The sequence below is a fragment of the Musa acuminata genome, chromosome BXJ2-7 (genome assembly GCF_036884655.1).
Source record: "Musa acuminata AAA Group cultivar baxijiao chromosome BXJ2-7, Cavendish_Baxijiao_AAA, whole genome shotgun sequence".
In the NCBI taxonomy this organism is placed as follows: domain Eukaryota; kingdom Viridiplantae; phylum Streptophyta; class Magnoliopsida; order Zingiberales; family Musaceae; genus Musa; species Musa acuminata.
Window position 1 is genome coordinate 31,371,366 of NC_088344.1, and position 21,555 is coordinate 31,392,920.

At 35.6% G+C, this 21,555-nt stretch overlaps 1 protein-coding gene across 3 annotated transcripts; it reads left to right on the forward strand.

Moving 5' to 3' along the window:
* Positions 1–195: 195 nt before the first annotated feature.
* On the forward strand, positions 196–20,933 carry LOC135617579 (alpha-humulene synthase-like). 3 transcript variants are annotated; one of them, XM_065117956.1, is made up of 4 exons: positions 196–1,697; positions 19,993–20,268; positions 20,462–20,723; positions 20,800–20,933. In XM_065117956.1, exons 2-4 carry the CDS (start codon positions 20,140–20,142, stop codon positions 20,874–20,876), a joined length of 468 nt encoding a protein of 155 aa, XP_064974028.1. In that variant the 5' UTR covers positions 196–1,697; positions 19,993–20,139; the 3' UTR covers positions 20,877–20,933. The 3 variants fall into 3 exon arrangements, 1 of the variants encoding a protein (XP_064974028.1); XR_010488786.1 differs by lacking the exon at positions 196–1,697 and adding an exon at positions 7,046–7,187 and having other exon boundaries at positions 20,462–20,871; XR_010488787.1 differs by lacking the exon at positions 196–1,697 and adding an exon at positions 7,217–7,962 and having other exon boundaries at positions 20,462–20,871.
* The last annotated feature ends 622 nt before the right edge of the window (positions 20,934–21,555 follow it).

A 21,555-nucleotide genomic window follows, 5' to 3' on the forward strand; every position in this document is an offset into this window, starting at 1 on the left:
GTAAGCCTTTGTAAGTGAATGTGTATTGTACTATGCTTGCTTCTTCTATGAATCCTTTATTCTGAAATATATGTAAGCCTTTGTAAGTGAACGTGTATTGTACTATGCTTGCTTCTTCTATGAATCCTTTATTCTGAAATATATGTAAGTCTTTGTAAATGAATGTGTATTGTACTATGCTTGCTTCTTTTATGAATCCTTTATTCTGAAATATATGTAAGCCTTTGTAAATGAATGAAATATATGTAAGCCCTGGGAAGCTCAAGCCAGTATTATCTATGGAAAACAGAAATCTTTGCTTAACAGTAGTTCAAAGCAATTTGCAAGTTGCTGGTATATGTTACAAAATTATATTAGCTATTTGCAATTTTCACTCTTTTCAGTCTTGCCAACTTAAGAAAGGCTCTTGAAGCTGCTATGCTAAATAGAGTGTAGGGATGGTGAGGTTGGGTTTTATAGATGCCTACATCAGATATCAAGATACTTCTTAGTTAAGTTTGGGATGATTACAATTCGGAAACATATATATTCAAGCTACATTTTGGATAAGTTAGTGATGTCATATGTTGGACATAATTCATGCACCATGCTATCAGAAGATTTGGCCTTGTCATTAGAGAGAACAAATTCTACTATCTTATGAAAAATCTTGTAAACAGAACAAGCAATGAGGTTGAAAACAAGATCATTCGTAGCCCAACATATTCACCAAAGACCAATATCATTTAGAACCCACAAGGTTTGACCACCAGAATTGGGACACTGCACCCGCTCATTAAAAATTGAATATCTAGTTAAGATTTAAAGAGTTGCCATAATTTAATAGGAAAGACGCACAGAAAGAATTGATTAATGGTTTCCGCTTTAGATTGACAAAAGGGACAAGTAGTAGCATTACTGCACACTCTTAGTTGAGATGATCAACGAGAGGTGGCGGTGCAAAAGTTTCCAACAAAGGCAACACGGGAAGCTTCCACAAACAATACAACTAGTCCACGTTAGGATCCAACCATCCCAACTGAGAAGCAAGAAAATGATAGGCAGACTTAGCAGAACAAGCCCTCTAATTATCTAGCTTCTAAAACTAAAAATGATCATGTGATATATGGATTAACAATGAGATTAGAACCACCAAAGATCTATCACTAGCATGTATATTGCTGAAAGCAGCTTAAATGGAATACGATAATCTAAAATATAGTTATCTTTGAAAACATCATGTGATATATAGAAGTATCACCAAAAAAATTAGTGAACTCTCTTTTGGATTTAAATTTGTTCAAGTTGTAACTTTTATTATTAAATATTTAATTTAATAATAATATAACTGTTCTCATTATGATTCATAATTTATTATCATGAATTTCTTCATTTATTATGATTTAAATGATTTTAGTTTTTTATTCTTTATGCATGAAACCGTTATTATTAAATTAAATATTTAATATCATTAAAGTTCTTAATTATGGTCCAAACGTTACAAATTTGAATTAATTCTTGAACGTTATGATTTGGTGATGATAAATGTTCTTGATGGGAGAACATCTATATATATATGAGAATTTTGGTCCCTGGGCTCAATCATCTCTTTGAAGCGAAATGCTTTCCTACACCATCTAAAGCGAGAGTTCTGAGCTAAGAAGTACCAAAGTTCAAGAAGAAACCTCTGCAGAAATTCTTGGTGACAATGGCTGGAGGTACGCTATTTTGTTTCCGCATCAGTTTATATTATGTTTCTATTATAATGATTTAGAAACACAAGTTGGTTTTAGTGATTTCTTACATTTGGTATCAGAGCCTTTTGACCTCTGCCTTGATACGAAAGAGTTTTCATTTTTTATGACATAAAAATGATTTGAGTTTGGTTTCTTCTTGGAAACTTCTTGATATATTTTATTAAAAATCATGAGGAAATATCATTTTCAACATTTTAGTTGGTAAAATGTTCATGTATGCATATTTAGTTATATTAAATTATGCTTATGAGCAAAATTTTTTATGTTTAAAATGTCTAGTGATCCAAATAATCTTAATTAATTAAGAATTAGCCACAGCATCCTTAATTAATTAAAATTATATATAAAGTTAAAATAAGGATCACATAAGTAATTAGACATCATAACTGATTATATTTCATATAATAATTATTATCCCACAGGATCTTTTATTATATTTAATATAATTAATCAGGATAAAATATCAGATTATTTTCATAATTTACCGACAGGGATTATGAATTGGAATATAATTTGATAGTTTTATCATAAAGATTATATGAATCTATTTGAATTAAGAATTTAGCCCATAGGCAATTTTTATGTCATGAGATTCATATTATTTGCATGTCTTCAAATTTTGACATAAGCATGTTTGATTTTATGCAGTTTCTCAAACTGTTAATTTCTCTGATATTCGATGTAATATTCCTGAACTTAATGGTGATAACTATAAGATATGGAAGGAGAGGGTTCTCCTCCATTTAGGGTGGATGGATATCGATTATGCTATCAGGAAAGACGAACCACCTATAGTCACTAATACCAGCACTCCAACTGAGATCACATTATATGAGCGATGGGAGCGATCCAATCAGCTCAGCGTGATATTTATCAAAACTAAGATGACTGCTGGCATACGTGGTTCTGTTGACCAGCATGAAAATGTTCGAGACTTGCTAAAAGCTATTGATGAACAATTCGTCACTTCGGATAAGGCACTAGCAAGTACCCTTATTATGAAATTTTTATCTCTTAGACTTACCAACATAAAGGTTGTGCGTGAGCACATAATGCAAATGCGAGATATTGTGGCTCAACTTAAGAAACTTGAGGTTAATATGTCAGAATCCTTCTTGGTGTATTATATTCTGAACACCCTTCCACCTCAATATAGCTCTTTTAAAATTTCATGCAATACACATGAGGACAAATGGTCAATCAATGAATTAATGACCATGTGTGTTCAAGAAGAAGAGAGGCTAATGATGGAATTGGGTGAGAATGCATTAGTAGTAACCACTCGAGGGAAAAACAAAACTGACAAACATCAAGCCAATCAGAAAGCTCATCAGTAGGGAAAATGTAAAATACCACCCCAAGCTGATATCAAGAAAGAAGTAAGGTGTTTCTTTTGTAAAAGAAAGGGACACGTAAAGAAGGAATGCAAGAAATTCCAACAATGGCTTGAAAAGAAAGGTAAACCAACCTCATATGTATGTTATGAATCTAATATGGTCAATGTTAATATTAACACCTGGTAGATTGACTCTGGATCAACAATCCATATTGCAAACTCTTTGCAGGGTATGCACATGCATTTTAACTTTAAGTAGTGGTTTTGTTTTAAAATTAGAAAGAACCTTTTATGTACCAAGTTTCTCACGAAACTTAATTTCTGTTTCCAAACTCGTACCATTTGGGTATTCCTTTAATTTTAAAGATATATCATTTCGTTTATTACATAAATTTGATTGTGTTGGGAATGATATTTTGTCTGATGGTCTTTACCGTATTTTATTACAAAATGATAATACTCAAAGTTCAATGCATGTTCATGCTGGCATTAAGAGGTGTAATATTAATGAGGACTCCTCTATATTATGGCATCGGAGATTAGGACATATCTCCATAGAGAGAATTAAGAGATTAGTTAAAGATGAAGTACTTAGTACTCTTGATTTTACTAATTTTAAGACTTGTGTGGACTGTATAAAGGGAAAGCAGACCAATAAGTCTAAAAATGGTGCTAATAGGAGTTTAGACTTATTAGAGATAATTCATACTGATATATGTTGTCCAGACATGGACATACATGATCAGAAATACTTCATCTCCTTTATAGATGATTACTCATGATATATGTATATATATTTGCTTCATAACAAAAATGAAGCATTGGATGCCTTCAAAGTCTTTAAGGCTGAAGTTGAGAACCAATGTGATAAACAAATTAAAATTGTGAGATCAGATAGGGGTGGAGAATATTATGGTAGATATATTGAAAATGGACAAGCACCTGGTCCTTTTGCTAAGTTTCTTCAAGAACATGAGATTGTTGCCCAATACACTATGCCTGGTTCTCCAGACCAGAATGGTGTTGCAGAAAGAAGAAACCGAACATTATTAGACATGGTGCGAAGTATGCTTAGCAACTCCAGTCTTCTTAAGTTCTTGTGGACTGAAGCACTAAAGATGGTTGTGTATATATTAAATCGAGTTCTAACCAAGGCTGTCCAAAAGACACCATTTGAATTATGGAAAGGTTGGAAACCGAGTTTGTGACATATGCGCATTTGGGGATGTCCGTCTGAAGTCAGGATATATAATCCACAAGAGAAGAAACTGGACCCGAGGACTATTAGTGGGTATTTCATTGGATATGCCGAAAGGTCCAAAGGTTACAGGTTCTATTGTCCATCTCACACAACTAGGATTGTGGAATCAAGAAACGCTAAATTTCTTGAGGATGATGTGATTAGTGGGAGCGATCATTTCAAGAACATAGTTTCCGCACATGATCATATAGAATCTCAACCTTCCACATCAAATGATAGATTGATTATAGTTCATAGCACTCCTCAAGTACAAACTAGTGCTGAACAACTAATTATTGAAATTCCACAAGTTGTTGATAGTATTCTAATAGATCAAGCAGTTCATGAATTACAACAAGCTCCTGAACAACTAGTTGAACCACAAGTTCCTCAAGGAACCATTGGTACAACATTAAGAAGATCTACTAGAAATAAAAGATCAGCAATTCCTAGTGATTATGTTGTATATCTACAAGAATCTGATTATAATATTGGAGCCAAAAATTATCCTGAAACATTTTCACAAGCCATGAGTTACAAAGAGTCAAATTTGTGGCATGATGCCATGAAAGAAGAGATGAATTCCATGATGAGCAATGGAGTTTGGGATCTTGTAGAGTTGCCTAATGAAGCAAAGACTATTGGTTGCAAATGAGTCTTTAAAACTAAGAAAGATTCGTTAGGCAATATTGAGAGATACAAGACAAGACTTGTTGCAAAGGGATTTACTCAAAAAGAGGGAATCGATTATACGGAGACATTTTCTTCTGTATCTAAGAAAGATTCTCTACGTATAATTTTGGCATTAGTTGCTCATTTTGACCTTGAATTACAACAAATGGATGTGAAAATGACATTTCTAAATAGAGATCTAGAGGAAGAGGTTTATATGAAACAACCTGAAGGTTTCTCCTCTAGTGTTGGTGAACAGTTGGTTTGCAAGCTTAGGAAGTCTATATACGGCTTAAAACAAGCCTCCCGCCAATGGTATTTTAAATTTTATGAAGTGATTTCTTCATTCGGATTTATTGAAAATCCCATGGATCAATGCATATACCAGAAGGTTAGTGGGAGTAAAATATGTTTCTTTGTTTTATACGTAGATGATATTTTGCTTGCAACCAATGATAAGAGTTTGCTGCATGAGGTAAAACAATTCCTTTCTAAAAATTTTGACATGAAGGATATGGGTGAAGCATCTTAAGTCATTGGCATTAAGATCCATAGAGATAGACCTCGAGGCATTTTAGGTCTGTCACAAGAAATCTATATTGATAAACTTTTAGAAAGATTTTGGATGAAGGATCGTTCACCAAGTGTTCCATTGTGAAAGGTGATAGGTTCAATTTGAACCAATGCCCAAAGAACAACTTTGAAAGGGAATCAATGAAAAACATCTCATATGCTTTTGTCGTAGGAAGCCTTATGTATGCACAGGTCTGTACTAGACCTGATATTGCATTTATTGTGGGGATGCTAGGTCGATATCAGAGTAATCCAGGTATAGACCACTGGAGAGCTGCAAAGAAAGTGATGAGGTATCTACAAGGAACCAAAGATTACATGCTTATGTATAGACATACAGACAATCTAGATGTGATTGGTTACTCAGATTCAGACTTCGCCGGTTGTGTTGATTCTCGTAAATCAACATCAGGATATATTTTTATGATGGCTAGTGGAGCTATTTCTTGGAGAAGCGCTAAGTAGATCTTGATTGCTACTTCTACCATGGAAGCTGAGTTTGTCTCCTATTTTGAGGCTACTTCACATGGTGTATGGATTAAGAGTTTCATTTCTGGGTTTAGAATCATGGATTCTATTTCTAAGCTATTAAGAATTTTCTGTGACAATTCAGCTACTGTCTTTATGGCTAAAAACAATAAAAGTGGAAGTCGAAGTAAACATATCGACATTAAGTATCTAGTCATAAGAGAACGTGTAAAGGAAAAGAAAGTGGTCATTGAGCATATTAGCACTGAATTGATGATTGCTGATCCTTTGACTAAAGGCATGCCACCTCTGAAATTCAAGGATCATGTAGAGAAAATGGGACTTGGTTCCACTTTATAATGATATTGAAACTCTTATATATTATGCAATTTTCTCATTCATGTACACATTATTTTGAGAAAATATATTGTTACTGGACCAAGAATAAACATAAGGTTTATTCATTAAGTAATATTACCATATAAAGATTAAGAAACTAAATACATCATGATACATGGATGATAACACTCGCTCTTAGAGGACTTATCACTATGATTCGTGTATTTATTTCTTAAGAAAGTTGTTCAAGAAAAAATAATTCAAATTATTAAGATAAACGTAAGGACCAAGTGGGAGAATGTAACTTTTATTATTAAATATTTAATTTAATAATAATATAACTGTTCTCATTATGATTCATAATTCATTATCATGAATTTCTTCATTTATTATGATTTAAATGATTTCAGATTTTTATTCTTTATGCATGAAACCGTTATTATTAAATTGAATATTTAATATCATTAAAATTCTTAATTATGGTCCAAACGTTACAAATTTGAATTAATTCTTGAACGTTATGATTTGGTGATGATAAATGTTCTTGATGGGAGAACATATATATATATATATATATATATATATATATATATATATATATATATATATATATATATATATATATATATATATATATATATATATATATATATATATATATATATATATATATATATATATATGAGAATTTTGGTTCCTGGGCTCAATCATCTCTTTGAAGCGAAAGGCTTTCCTACACCATCTAAAGCGAGAGTTCTGAGCCGAGAAGTACCAAAGTTCAATAAGAAACCTCTGCATAAATCCTTGGCGACAATGGCTGGAGGTACGCTATTTTGTTTCCGCATCAGTTTATATTATATTTCTATTATAATGATTTAGAAACACAAGTTGGTTTCAGTGATTTCTTACACAAGTATCATAAAGAGATTAATTTTATCAAAAGAAAGGTTCATTGCATCATGAGGGAGATTCATTATATCAAGAGGAAAAATAAATTAAATGTCTATGGACAAGTCAAATTGGTTATTGGCACTTGAAATGTTTCTTGAAAGAAAATGATTCATTTTGATTATAATTAATGTAATATATCTTTGGGAACTATTTTAACCTCATATGCTGGGTCATGAAATATATAGAGTTTCTGTAAAGAGATTTTTTGAGAGAAATATAGAAGATTGAAACATGTTCTACTCTTCCTCTATTTGATAACTTTATCTCTTCCTCTTATCGAGTTCAATATTTGGTATCAGAGCATAAGTTAAACTATGGTCTCTTCCTCAAGGACCATTCAACTCTAGATCCCCATATTGACAAAAGAAAAATATGACATATGGTGCATCCAAATGAAGATTTTTCTAGGCTCCTAAGATGTATGTGAGTTTGTAGAAAATAGATTTGTTGAACCATATCCAGCAGAAGAAGGAACAACGAATGTAGAAGGAAGAAAACAACTCAAAGAAAGAAGGAAGAATGAGAAAATTGCCTTGTTCACGATCTACCAAGGACGTGATGATACAATGTTCGAGATCATTGCTCCAGCAAATACTTCAAAGGAGGCTTGGGAAATGCTTCAAAAAGCATTTGGTGGTATTGATAAGGTAAAGTAACTTCGTCTGCAAGTTTTACGAGCTGAGTTTTAAAAAATTACAACAAGGTACTTCTGTAACTATTTCTGATTACTTCTCAAAAGTCATTTCTATTATTCATCAAATGAGACAAAATGGTGAACAAATAAGTGGTCATAGAGTAATAGAAAAAATAATGAGATCTCTAGATCTAAAATTTGATTTTATTGCTATTGCAATTGAAGAATCTAAAGATTTGAAAAAAATGTCGATAGAATAACTTATTGGTTCCCTTCAAGTTCATGAACAAAGGATTACAAAAAGAGGAGAAGATAAAACTATGGAGCAGCACTACAAACTAAGATTACTCATGAAAACAAAGGTGAATCAAATTCTCAATGAGGAAGAGGACGTAGAGAAAGAGGAAGAGGAGTCAGAAATCATACCAATCAAGAATCTCCAAACAATGAAGATAGTGGAGAAAATTTTAGCTAAAAAGGCCGAGGTTATGGCCAAGGACACGGTCGAGGCCGTGGATGTGGTAGAAATTATAAAAGGCCTAAAATATAATGCTATGTTTACAAAAGGTATGGACATTACTCTTATGAATATTATTATAATCTTAACAATTAAGGTGATAAGACAAATTTCGTTGAGGAAAAAAAGAACGAAAATCAAGTTTTGCTAATGAGTTATGATAATTTGAAAGAGGATCGGTCTATGACTAGTAAGAGGCAAAGGTAAAATTCTCCTTGAACTTAATAATAACAAAGAATTATGCATTTTAGATGTTTATTATGTTCTTGATATGAAAAATAATATTCTAAGCTTGGGGCAATTACTTGAAAAAAGTTATGATATTGAGATGAAAGATATGGCTCTCTCAATTCATGACAAGAGTAAAACATTCATATCACATGTGAAAATGGTAAAGAATAGAATGTTTCCTTTGCATTTATATATTTTTTATCAGTCAAATTATTTGAAAATTGATATTGAGGATATTTCTACACTATGACATCTTAGATATGCTAATTTAAAATTTGAGGGTTTGAAACTTCTAAAGAAGTATAATATGGTGATAAAAATATCAAGAATTGATTGTCCATCAAAATTATGTGAAGTATGTGTCATGGGTAAGCAAGAAAGAAAGCCTTTCAAAGTCAGAAGAACAAAAAGAGCATGACATCGACTTGATCTGGTGCACTCAAACATTTGTAGCCCTATTAGTCTAGTATCACTTAGTGGAAGCAAATATTTTCTTACCTTCATTATGATCATAGTGGCAAAACTTGAGTTTTTATGTTAAAAGAAAATAAAGAAGTTTTAAGCAAATTCAAAGAATTTAAGGATTTGATTGAAAGACAAAGTTATTGTAAGATTAAATATTTAAGAACAAATAGGAGTGATGAATATATATCAAATGAATTTTAAAATTTTTATGGAAATAATAAAATTTTACATCAATTCACCATGCTATACGCACCTCAACAAAATGGTGTCTCAGAAAGAAAAAAATAGAACTATCCTTAATATGGTCCGATGCATATAGAATTTTTGAAAGTATTGCATTTGCTAAGACACCAAAAGAAAAGAGAACAAAATTAGAGGATAAAAGTTAAAAATATATTTTTCTAGGTTATCCATAGAATTCTAGTGGTTACAAACTCTATAATCCTATCACAAATATGCTAGTCATAAGTACCCAACAAGTCAACCACATGAGTGATGGTATGTGTGACTTGACACAAAATCTTTTTTACTTATTATATTTTGGCATTTATCACTTTACATTAACTATTGCATATATGCATGTATATATTGTGATGTCCTTGGATTTGTGCAATGGGAATCGGATCGTGATGAGATCATGATAATGAGATCGATTCACCTTTAAACACAGATCATAAATAATCCCGATCATAGGTTACTCGAGAGGGACATCGTGATAACCGGACAGACTGGTGTGCTGTATACCCATCCATATGATCGATGTAGCTGGTCTCATAGCTACTCGTGTGGGGACACTAGGGATACAGTACAAGTGCTGATTGGAGAATGAGTTCACTGGTTGATCCGCATATGGAATGTTGGATGGTTGATGATGTCTTATTGTTAGACAACAATTCCATAGTCCTAATGGTGTATCTGGTCCTTAGACTTGAGACATTAAGGATGTCCTATATGAGTGCTCCACTCTTTGATACCAGACTTGTAGGTTTGGCTGTCCCAGATCTAGTACAGCTGGTCATTGGGAGTGACAGTCAACCATACGAGGGCTATTGAGTGTCTATAGAGGATCATCCACTCTCGGTGTCATGAGAGGAATATCCCATGTGTTCTTGCTCAGACAAATCCCTGGCTAGGGTCATTCGAGTTGAGAGAGAAAGAGTTCTCTAGGAGAATCTGATTAGAGCGAGACTCGAGTAGAAACCGTATGGGTCTGACAGCACCATGCTCGATATACTGTCTCTGGGATATTAGATGGATGAGGGATTATAGGTACACGGTAATTGAGGACAGACAAGTCCAATGGATTGGATTCCCCTGTATTGTATGGGGACTACAACGTAGTGGCTTAGTACATCCGTAGTCGATGAGTCGAGTGAATTATTACATAGATAATAATTCACTAAGTTAGAAGGAGTTCTGACAGATATGACTCACGGCTAGCTCGATATTGGGCCTAGAGGGTCATACACATATGGCAGGCATTACGATGAGTAGAGGTTCGGATATAAGATATCCGCTAGAGCCCTTGTCTTATTGGATACCAATAAGCCCCTGAATTATTAGATCCCATGGATGAGATCCAATAAGAGCCCATGATAAATTATTGGATAGAGATCCACTAATCTAAAAGGCTTGGGTAATTGGATGCAGATCTAATACCCACTAGGGGAGGATCCATTAGGTTTTGACAACGGGCCTCTATAAATAGGAGGGATTCAGAGCCTCAAAGGCTTGAGCCTTTGCTTGCCTCTCCTATTCTCCTCCCCCTCTCCACCTCAAAGTAGGCCTAGAGTTTTGAGAAGTATCGTCGCAGCCCTGCTATATGGCTCACTACTAGAGAGGAGGATGCTTGACCTTCTTCACCCTCTCCTAAAGATCTGCAAGGACACAAGGATATACGATCTCCCTAGGTAATATAATATACTCTATACGCAGTTTTAAGTTTCGTGGATTTTACACGCCATTCTTCGCACGACGACGAACATCTTTTTGGGAAATTGGGGATTTTGTTTTCTTATTCTTTTGTTGCACATGTGATTTTGTCTCCAAGATTTCCCAACAAAATAAAGTTGTGATGTCAAGAGATATTGAGTTTGATAAATAACAGATTTAGAACTAGAAAAGTGATGAGTAACATAAGAAAGCTATAACTTCAGAAGAGGATGATATAATACAAGCAAGCACTAAAGTGGCTTTGCCGGAATCATCACCTAGATCAGCTAGGTCACATGATTCAAGAAGTCCGATTATAAGAAGGATAAGACCAATTCAGGAGCTATATGATGTGACTCGAATGATTGATACTAACAATGATGAACTATCTTTATTTTATTTTTTTATAGGATATGATCCATTAACCTTCGAAGAAGCTTATAGAGAAGAAAAATGGCGATAAGCTATGGATGAGGAGATTCGTGCCATTAAAAAAAATAATACATAGGAGCTTACTACACTTCCAGAAGACTACCAGGCTATTGATGTTAAGTGGATCTTCAAAACAAAAAGAAATGCAAAAGGAGAGATGAAGAAATACAAGGCATGATTAGTTGCAAAGGGATGCAAACAACAATATAGGGTTGACTATGAAGATTTATTTGCACCAGTTGCTCAATTGGAGATAGTAAGATTACTTATCTCTCTAGTAGCTCAAATGAAATAAAAAATTTTACAAATATCAAATCAGTATTTCATAATGAAGTTCTTGAAGAAGAGGTATATTTTCAATGACCCCCTGGTTTTATTATTTATGAATAAGAAGACAAAGTATACACGTTAAAGAGAGCCATTTACGGGCTTAAACAAGCCCCACAAGCATGAAATTCTCAAATAGATACTTATTTTATTCAAAATGATTTTTTTAAATGTCCATGTGAACATGCTCTATATACGAAATCTAACTCTACTAGAGATAACTTGTTTCTATGTCTGTATATAGATGATTTAATATTTATAGGCAATAGTAGCTCCATGATTAAAGACTTCAAGTACTCTATGAGAAAGGAGTTTGAGATGATCAACTTGAGCTTAATGACTTATTTCTTCAGTATTAAAGTTATACAAGACAATAGAGAAATTTTTATCTCACAAGAAAATTATGCAAAGGAGGTTCTAAAGAAGTTTTCTATGGAAGATTGTCATCCTACAGATACACCTATTGAATATGACACCAAGTTAATCAAGGAAGGTAAAGGTAAATACAATAATCCAACTTATTATAAAAGTCTAGTTAGATGTTTATAGTATTTGATATGCACTCGACCTAATATACTTTTTGGAGTTGGTTTAATAAGTAGATATATGAAAGTTCCTAAGACATCTCATTTAAATGTCGTTAAAAGAATTTTGTGATATATTAAAGAAACAATTGAGTATGTAATGTTCTATTCATCATTTAAAAGGTTATAGCTCATTGGATATAGTGACAGTGATTGGGCCAAAAGCTATGATGATCGAAAAAGTACAACTAGATTTGTATTTTAGTTTGGTGAAGCTACATTCACTTGGTCTTCAAAAAAGCAATAAATCGTTGCTCTATCAAGTTGTGAAGCAGAATATATAGAAACTTCTTCTAGTGTTTGACATGCAATCTAGCTAAGAAGATTACTCCAAGAATTTCATATGCCATAGGAGAAGTCAACCAGGATTTACATTGATAACAAATCAGCTATTGCTTTAACTAAGAATCCAGTCTATCATGAAAGATCGAAGCATATAGATTTCATTTTATAAGAGATCATATCAAAAACAAAGAAGTGGAGCTACATCATGACAAGTGAACATGTGACCGATATGCTTATAAAACCTCTCAAATTTGAAATATTTCAACAACTTTGAAAGAAACTTGACATGTTAGATGGAACAAGTTTAAGGGGAGAGAATATTAAAATTAAACTTGTTCAAGTATCATAAAGTTATTAATTTTATCAAAAGAAAGGTTCATTGCATCATGAGGAAGATTCATTACATCAAGAAGAAAAAATAGATTAAATGTCTATGGAAGGATAAGTCAAATTAGTTATTGGTACTTAAGAGGTTTCTTGAAAGAGAATGATTCATTTTGAATATAATTAATGTAATGTATTTTTGGGACTATATAAACCCCATATGTTAGGTCATGAAATATATATAGTTTTTGTAAAGAGCTTTTTTGAGAGAAATATAGAAGATTGAAGCTTGTCCTACTTTTCCTCTATTAGATAACTCTATCCCTTCTTCCTATCAAGTTCAACACTCTCCTCTTAAATGTTCAAGAGCAAGAAGAAACAAACTCGATTCTAGCTTTGCCTTAATAATTTTGAATATTCCAAGAATAAATCATAGCATATTTAGTTCTAACCATTTTATCTCCTATACTATTAATGATGGAAAGATATTGGCCTCCGTTGAGCTTGAAGTGTATATTTCATAAGAAAGGTTATCAATCACAAGACCTAGTATATCTAGAAAGAATATCCCTATCTCAATCCCGAATGTGCATACCCTTGGAAGAACCATAATCGACCCAGAAAGTATCTAGGATTGCTAATAATATTATTCAAAATATCATTATCTATTTAAGAGTCGCTAAAGCTGCATCTTATGGTTCAAATCACTCGTCTTGTGGTCATGCTATGTGATAGGGATAATATTTGTTCCAATACATACTCCGACGTGTGACAGCTCAGCATGGGTTAAACCCATTATAAAAAGCCCTCCATATCAGAAGAAATCAAAGTCAATGACTATTCACTAGGATTACTCCATACTTATAGGTAAATGGTTTGAGTGTCAAAAGCATCAATCAGGTCGAGAAATCCATCCAACCTTAATCTTCATCTTTGTACAGATTGATCAGGAAGCATACATTCGAATCCACATTAGGACTTGAGGAGCGTACAAGTCTTTTGTCATCCAACTTAAACCTTTGAAATGCCCATAGTTACTGCCACAGGCGAAGCCGGATTTGTGCTAGTCTCATCAAATGGACCATGGCATCACAATTCGGATTTGTTGCCAATGAGTCACTCAAACCGAATATGGAACAATTGATGTGGCAGATAAAACACATGAATAACGGAGAGCGACACAAGAGGCAATAAAACACAAAAAGACTTGCACATTTGGAATCCTTGCGTCTCTTCATATCTTATGTCGATGGCGCCCATGCATGGAAACCAATTGGCATTTGTAACGCTTACGTCTCTTCATATCTTTTGTAACATGCGTCTCCTATATAACATCAATGCCAACATGAGAAAAGATGACCGAGGCAACAAAACACAAAAAGACCTACACATTTTTTATCCTTACGTCTCTTCATATCTTACGTCGATGATGATGATGATGGGGATATAAACAGGAATAACCTTTGTATAGGAACAAATACTAGAAGACCAAAATACGTAGCGGAATAAAATGGAAACACAATCAAACAGAACACCAAGATATACGTGGAAAACCCCTTCAATGTGAAGGGTAAAAACCACGGGGCAAATTAGAGATAATCCACTATGAGAATAATGAATGTACAAATCTCAATCTCTTGCCCAAAACCCTAGCAACAACCACAAGAGAATAACTGGGATACAAGGATCACGTCACTGCCCACAATATCTAAAACTCCCAAGTAATCACAGCAAGAGCCTACTGTAGATTTGATCTAACCTGAGATGAGAACACTGCTAGATGATTGAGAACAGTCTCTCTGCGTTGTCCTTGTCTTCTTCCCTTTCTTTCTCTTCAATTTCTGCCTTGTTCTCCTTCTTCTCTTTGGAATCTCGTGGCTGCAAAGATCTGCCTCGTTGCTGCCTTTTTATAGCTTTAATCTGCCTCTAAAACGCAGCCACCACACCCCCCTAATCTTAATTAGGGTTAGGTTAAGAGGAGGTGTGGGCTGTGGGCTGATAAAGCCCACATGGGCTGAATATGGGCCATTAGCACAACAACCTCCCCCTTCAGCCCATAAGGGAGGCTGTCCCATGACTCCTCAATGTGAAGCCATACCGGCCAACTGTCGGCATATCTCCTATCTTTCTTTTGGTAAGGTCTTCGTCAACATGTCTGCTCCGTTGTCATCTGTATGAATTTTCTGAAGCTGCAACTGCTTCTCTTCAAATACATTTCAAATCCAGTGGTATCTGACATCTATATGCTTTGACTTGGAATGAAACATTGGGTTCTTACACAAATGGATGGCACTCTGGCTGTCACAATGCACTACATAATTTTCCTGTTTCAGCCCTAATTCTTGTAAGAATTCTTTCATCCATAACATTTCTTTGCATACCTCTGTAGCAGTAATATATTCTGCTTCTGTGGTGGAGAGAGCAATACACCTTTGTAACATGGATTGCCATGACACAGCTCCCCCTGCAAAAGTAAGTATATAACCTGAAGTAGACTTCCTCGTATCTATATCTCTTGCCATATCTGCATCTGTGTAACCTGTTAACACAAGTGGTCCACCTCCAAAGCTTAAACAAACCTTAGAGCTCCCTCTGAGATATCTAAAAATCCACTTCACTACTGCCCAGTGATCTTTGCCTGGATTTGCAAGAAATCTGCTAGTAACACCCACTGCAAATGTGATGTCCGGCCTCGTACATACCATTGCATACATTAAACTTCCAACTGCTGAAGCATAAGGAACCTTTTGCATTTTCTCCTCCTCATCACTTGACGGACTCTGTTTTGAGCACAACTTGAAGTGACCTACAAAAGGAGAACCAACTGACTTAGCATTGCTCATACTGAATCTTTCCAATACCTTCTCGATGTATTTCTCCTATGACAACCAAATCTTCTTGTTTTTCCTGTCACGAGAAATCTGCATGCCTAGTATTTGCTTTGCTGGCCCCATGTCCTTCATTGCAAAAGACTCACTCAATTCCTTCTTCAACCTGTCAATTTTAGATATATCTTTCCCAAGAATAAGCATGTCATCAACATAAATTAAGAGAATAATAAAATCCTCACCAAACCATTTGATGTACACACAATGATCTGAAACCGTTCTTTTGTATCCATTTTCTGTCATAAATGAATCAAACTTTCTATACCACTGTCTTGGAGCTTGCTTTAGCCCATACAAGCTCTTCTTCAACTTGCAGACAAAATTATCTTTACCTTTGACTTTGAAGCCTTTTGGTTGCTCCATATAAATTTCCTCCTCCAAATCACCATGAAGGAAAGCTGTCTTCACATCTAACTGCTCAACCTCCAAGTCCTGGCTAGCAGCAATACCAAGAGCAACACGAATAGAAGACATTTTAACAACAGGAGAAAATATCTCTTCAAAGTCAATTCCTTTCTTTTGACCAAAGTCTTTCACAACCAATCTAGCTTTGTATTTTGGTTGAGAACAATATTCTTGAGTCTTCAACCTAAAAACCCACTTGTTCTTCAAGGCCTTCATTCCATTTGGCAGCAGCACCAAATCATAAGTGTGGTTCTTCTGAAGAGCATCCATCTCTTCCTGCATAGCAACTAACCACTTCTCTTTCTGCTCACTCTCAATTGCTTCTTGGTAACTCTCTGGTTCACCTGCATCAGTAAGCATCACATACTCATCTGTAGAGTATCTTCTAGAAGGTTGACGTTGTCTAGAAGATCTTCTCAACTGAGGTTCTGCGGGAACTTGCTCTCATACTTCTTCTTGCTCAACATGTCCTGCAGGTAAATCAACATCAGGCTCTACACTATTTTCCTGCACATCTCCCCCATCACCCTGATATACTGGAGGAATAACTGGGTCACAATCTGCTAATCCTTCTACAGAAGTCTTGGCTGGTGCCTTCTTCTTCAAATCCTCAAAGGTTTGATCCTCAAAGAAGACCACATCTCTGCTCCTGAACACCTTCTGCTTTTCTGGATCCCAAAGCCTGTAACCAAACTGATCATGTGAGTAACCAAGAAAAATACATTCTTTAGACTTACCATCCAGCTTGGACCTCTCATTATCTGGAACATGTGCAAATGCACGACAACCAAATACTCTTAAATGCCTGTAGGAAACATCTTTCTCTGACCATACATGCTCTGCAACATCACCATCTAGGGCTGTACATGGTGATAAGTTGATCACATCAACTACAGTCCTCAAAGCCTCATCCCAAAACCTTTTGGGTAGCTTGGCATGTGAAAGCATACATCTGATCTTTTCCATGATGGTGCGGTTCATCCTCTCTGCAATTGCATTATATTGAGGTGTACCAGGAACTGTCATCTCATGTTGGATCCCATGTGACCTGCAATAGTCATTAAACAATCCCGTATACTCACCACCATTATCTGATCTTATGCATTTCAATTTCCTTTCTGTCTCCCTTTCAACCCTGGCATGAAACTCTTTGAAGACATTAATAACCTGATCTTTGGTCTTCAAAGCATAAGCCCAAACTTTTCTGGAAAAATCATCTATAAAAGTGACAAAATAAAGTGCACCACTTATACCAAGAACATCAACAGATCCACCAGGAGTTTTTGTCCTCAAAGGACCACATACATCTGTATAAACACGGTCTAAGGCATGTATTTTTCTAGACAAAGCAGCACTAGCAAATGAAACTCTATGTTGTTTACCAGCCAAACAATCAATACAAGGGTTCAGATGTATACCTCTGAGATCTGGTAATACCTCTCTCTTGGAAAGAGCTTGCAGCCCCTTCTCGCTCATGTGTCCCAATCGCCTATGCCATAACTCCATACTGAAGTCTTTCTTTGTAGCATTTAACTGCTCACCATAAGCTTTAGCCTGCAACCTGTACAAAGTATGATATTTCTTTCCACTAGCTATAACAAGAGAACCCTTACTGAGCTTCCATTGCCCTCTGTGAAATCTGCTTTCATACTCTTCATCATCTAGTCTTCTAACTGAAATTAAATTCAGCCTCAAGTCAACCACATGCCTCACATCCTTAAGGACCAACTTGCAGCCAAGGTTGGTCTTTAAATGGATATCACCCATGCCAATGATGTATGCTGTGCCATAGTTGCCCATCTTGACAACACCAAATTTTCTAGACCTGTATGTAGCAAAACACTCTCTCCGAGGTGTAGCATGATAAGAAGCACCTGTGTCAATCACCCACTCAAGATCCTGACACACACAAGAAAAAATATCATCAGAAGGAGACAAAATCAAATAATCACCACCCTGCACTGTAGCTGTAGTATTATCCTTTGACTCTGTAGACTCCACTTCTTTTCCCTTTTTCTTGTTCTTCTTAGGTTGCTTACATTGGTTCTTGTAATGTCCTTTCTCACCACAGTTATAGCAAACAATATCTTTTCTTGATCTTGACTTGCTCATACCCATACGTGAACTGCTTCTGGACTTTAACCTTCCTCTGTTCTCTGAGATAAGTGCTTGTGAATCATTCTGAGATGTTGCCGAACTTTTTCTTCTCAACTCCTCATTCAATAAACTGCTTGTTACTTGACTCATAGTGACAATACCATCTGGCGCAGAATTACTAAGGGAAACCACCAGTGTCTCCCAACTTTCTGGTAATGAACTGAGAAGTAACAATGCCTGCAACTCATCATCAAGAGACATTTTCATAGAGGATAACTAGTTAGTAATACTCTGTATTTTATTCAAATGCTCAGCAATAGAAGCACCCTCTCTATATTTTAGGTTCATAAGTTTTCTGATCAGAAAAGCTTTGTTGCCAGCTGTTTTTCTTTTATAGAGACTTTCTAATTTTTTCCAAAGAGAATATGCAGAAATTTCAGTAGAAACATGGTGAAAGACACTATCATCAAGCCATTGTCTAATAAACCCAATTGTTTTTCAATCTAACCTCTTCCACTCATCATCTGTCATAGTTGTAGGTTTTGCACTATCCCATTGCAAAGGTCCATACAAATCTTTGCAATACAAGAGATCTTCCATTTTTGGTTTCCATATCATCCAATTGTTTCCATTCAAACTAATCATGCGAGAAATATTACTGGCCTCCATGTTCAAATACAAAAATTAAATCACCAAAACCCTGCTCTGATACCAATTGATGGGGATATAAACAGGAATAATCTTTGTATAGGAACAAATACTAGAAGACCAAAATACGCAGCGGAATAAAATGGAAACACAATCAAACAGAACACCAAGATATACGTGGAAAACCCCTTCAATGTGAAGGGTAAAAACCACGGGACAAATTAGAGATAATCCACTATGAGAACAATGAATGTACAAATCTCAATCTCTTACCCAAAACCCTAACAACAACCACAAGAGAATAACTGGGATACAAGGATCACGTCACTGCCCACAATATCTAAAACTCCCAAGTAATCACAGTAAGAGCCTACTGTAGATTTGATCTAACCTGAGATGAGAACACTGCTAGATGATTGAGAATAGTCTCTCTGCGTTGTCCTTGTCTTCTTCCCTTTCTTTCTCTTCCTTTTCTGCCTTGTTCTCCTTCTTCTCTTTGGAATCTCGTGGCTGCAAAGATCTGCCTCGTTGCTGCCTTTTTATAGCTTTAATTGCCTCTAAAACGCAGCCACCACACCCCCTAATCTTAATTAGGGTTAGGTTAAGAGGAGGTGTGGGCTGTGGGCTGATAAAGCCCACATGGGCTGAATATGGGCCATCAGCCCAACAGATGAAAGCCAATTGGCATTTGTAACGCTAACGTTTCTTCATATCTTTCGTCGGTGGCTATGGAAACCAAATTGACACATTTGTAATCCTTGCGTCGCTTCCCTAAAACCACGAAGTTGCTATTTATTTTTGTTAGAACAGATACAGCCGACTTCAATTTTGATAGTATGAACTGTGAGCAGAGATATATGATGATAATATCTTTACTCTTTCGCGTCGTGTGAAATTTGGTTTAATAGGTAATCTCCACAAAGTGGAGGAGAGTCGTGGCTCATATTTGTCTTCCTCCTCGACCGACGAAGATGTTGTGCCCTCATAAATTCCAACACAAGGCAGCAGGCTCTCCGCCACCTCGCATGTTTAATTAGTCTTGACATAAAATAAGAATGGGGAGTCTGAGTCTGCAATCACTTGTTCCAGATGATGAGCTGATGGTTCGCAAGTCTGTAAGCTATCGTCCGAACGTTTGGGGCGACTACTTTATCCAACATGGTCAGTCCGTTACTCCAACATCGGTATGTAACCCGGCCATCCTATTTGCCAAAGATGTTTCCAGTTTTCAGCAAGATGGTCACCTGGAAAGAGGGGTGTTGATAATTTAGCTCCAGCTAAATGGCACTCATGCTTAAACTGGTCCTTCATCGACATAGTTGGGGTTTCCTGCGGTTTCAGTACCATGAAAAATCTCCCTTTTCTCGCCTATTGCAGGAGGAGTGTGAGACAACGATAAAAGAGAGAGTTGCGGAACTGAAGGAGCAGATAAGAAGCATGTCCAAGGATCCTACTGACATCTTGCAAACTATGAATTTGGTCGATTCAATCCAGCTTCTTGGATTGGATTATTGCTTCGAGAAGGAAATAAGTGAAGCGTTAAACCATATCTATGATGCCCATATTGACGACCATGGTCTTTACGACCCTGCTCTCCGATTTGGACTGCTGAGACAACAAGGATATTATGTCTCCCCTGGTAACATGTTCATTTCCTTCAGTAGCTGGATTTGTATGTTTTGTCCTGATAATTGTGTTTTTACCTTGTCTTACAGACAAAATTTGGACTTTGTTGGCACCATTTACTCAATCCAACTTGGCAATACTATATCTACACGTATCAAAGACATAGTTTTGATGATCAAAGAATGGAAATATTTTAGCGCCGACATCAAAAAAATGTTATGACTCTATTTTTTAGTCGCCAAACCATAATATTTTGATCAGAACATGTGCTGTCAGATTAAAATTTTTTGTCATGTGTCAAAATAATCGTGGAGCAACTATAGCTGACATCATTATTACAACAAGGCGGAAAACGTTATAAAATCTAACTCCCAAGAGATCACTACTCTTGAAGCCGAGGATGCCTCTCTTTTCCTCTCTCATGAAGGGTCTAAAGTCACTTTACTATGTAATAAGGGCATAATTCTTAACAGAACTTCGTTACTCAACTCCAAATATTTTCGTAAAATATTCAACCTCAAGGAGATGAGGAATTCTGTCCACCATAAAACATTCAACCTCAAGGAGGAGAGGAACTCCATTCACCGGATCATTAACCATGACTTGCATGAAGTCAAACACAGATTCTCTCTTCTTTTGCTTCTTGTTGGTACACCAACTTTTGGACTGCTATTAACACGTCTGTCCTCTCTAATGGCATACTTGTCCTAATGTCCAAGTATTTTCTCTACTAATCATATCAGCCTTCGTAAACCATTCTCAATAAAGAAAGATTCCTCCCATTCTCCTAAAATTTAACTGGGAGGAAAGATTTTGACTCAATCTCCTTGGAAGCATCTTTCTTA

Coding starts and splice junctions, on each gene's coding strand:
- LOC135617579 (XM_065117956.1), top strand. CDS start 20,140: ATGGGGAGTCTGAGTCTGCAATCACTTGTTCCAGATGATGAGCTGATG. Junction 20,269..20,461: donor AGTCCGTTACTCCAACATCG/GTATGTAACCCG, acceptor CGCCTATTGCAG/GAGGAGTGTGAGACAACGAT. Junction 20,724..20,799: donor AGGATATTATGTCTCCCCTG/GTAACATGTTCA, acceptor CTTGTCTTACAG/ACAAAATTTGGACTTTGTTG.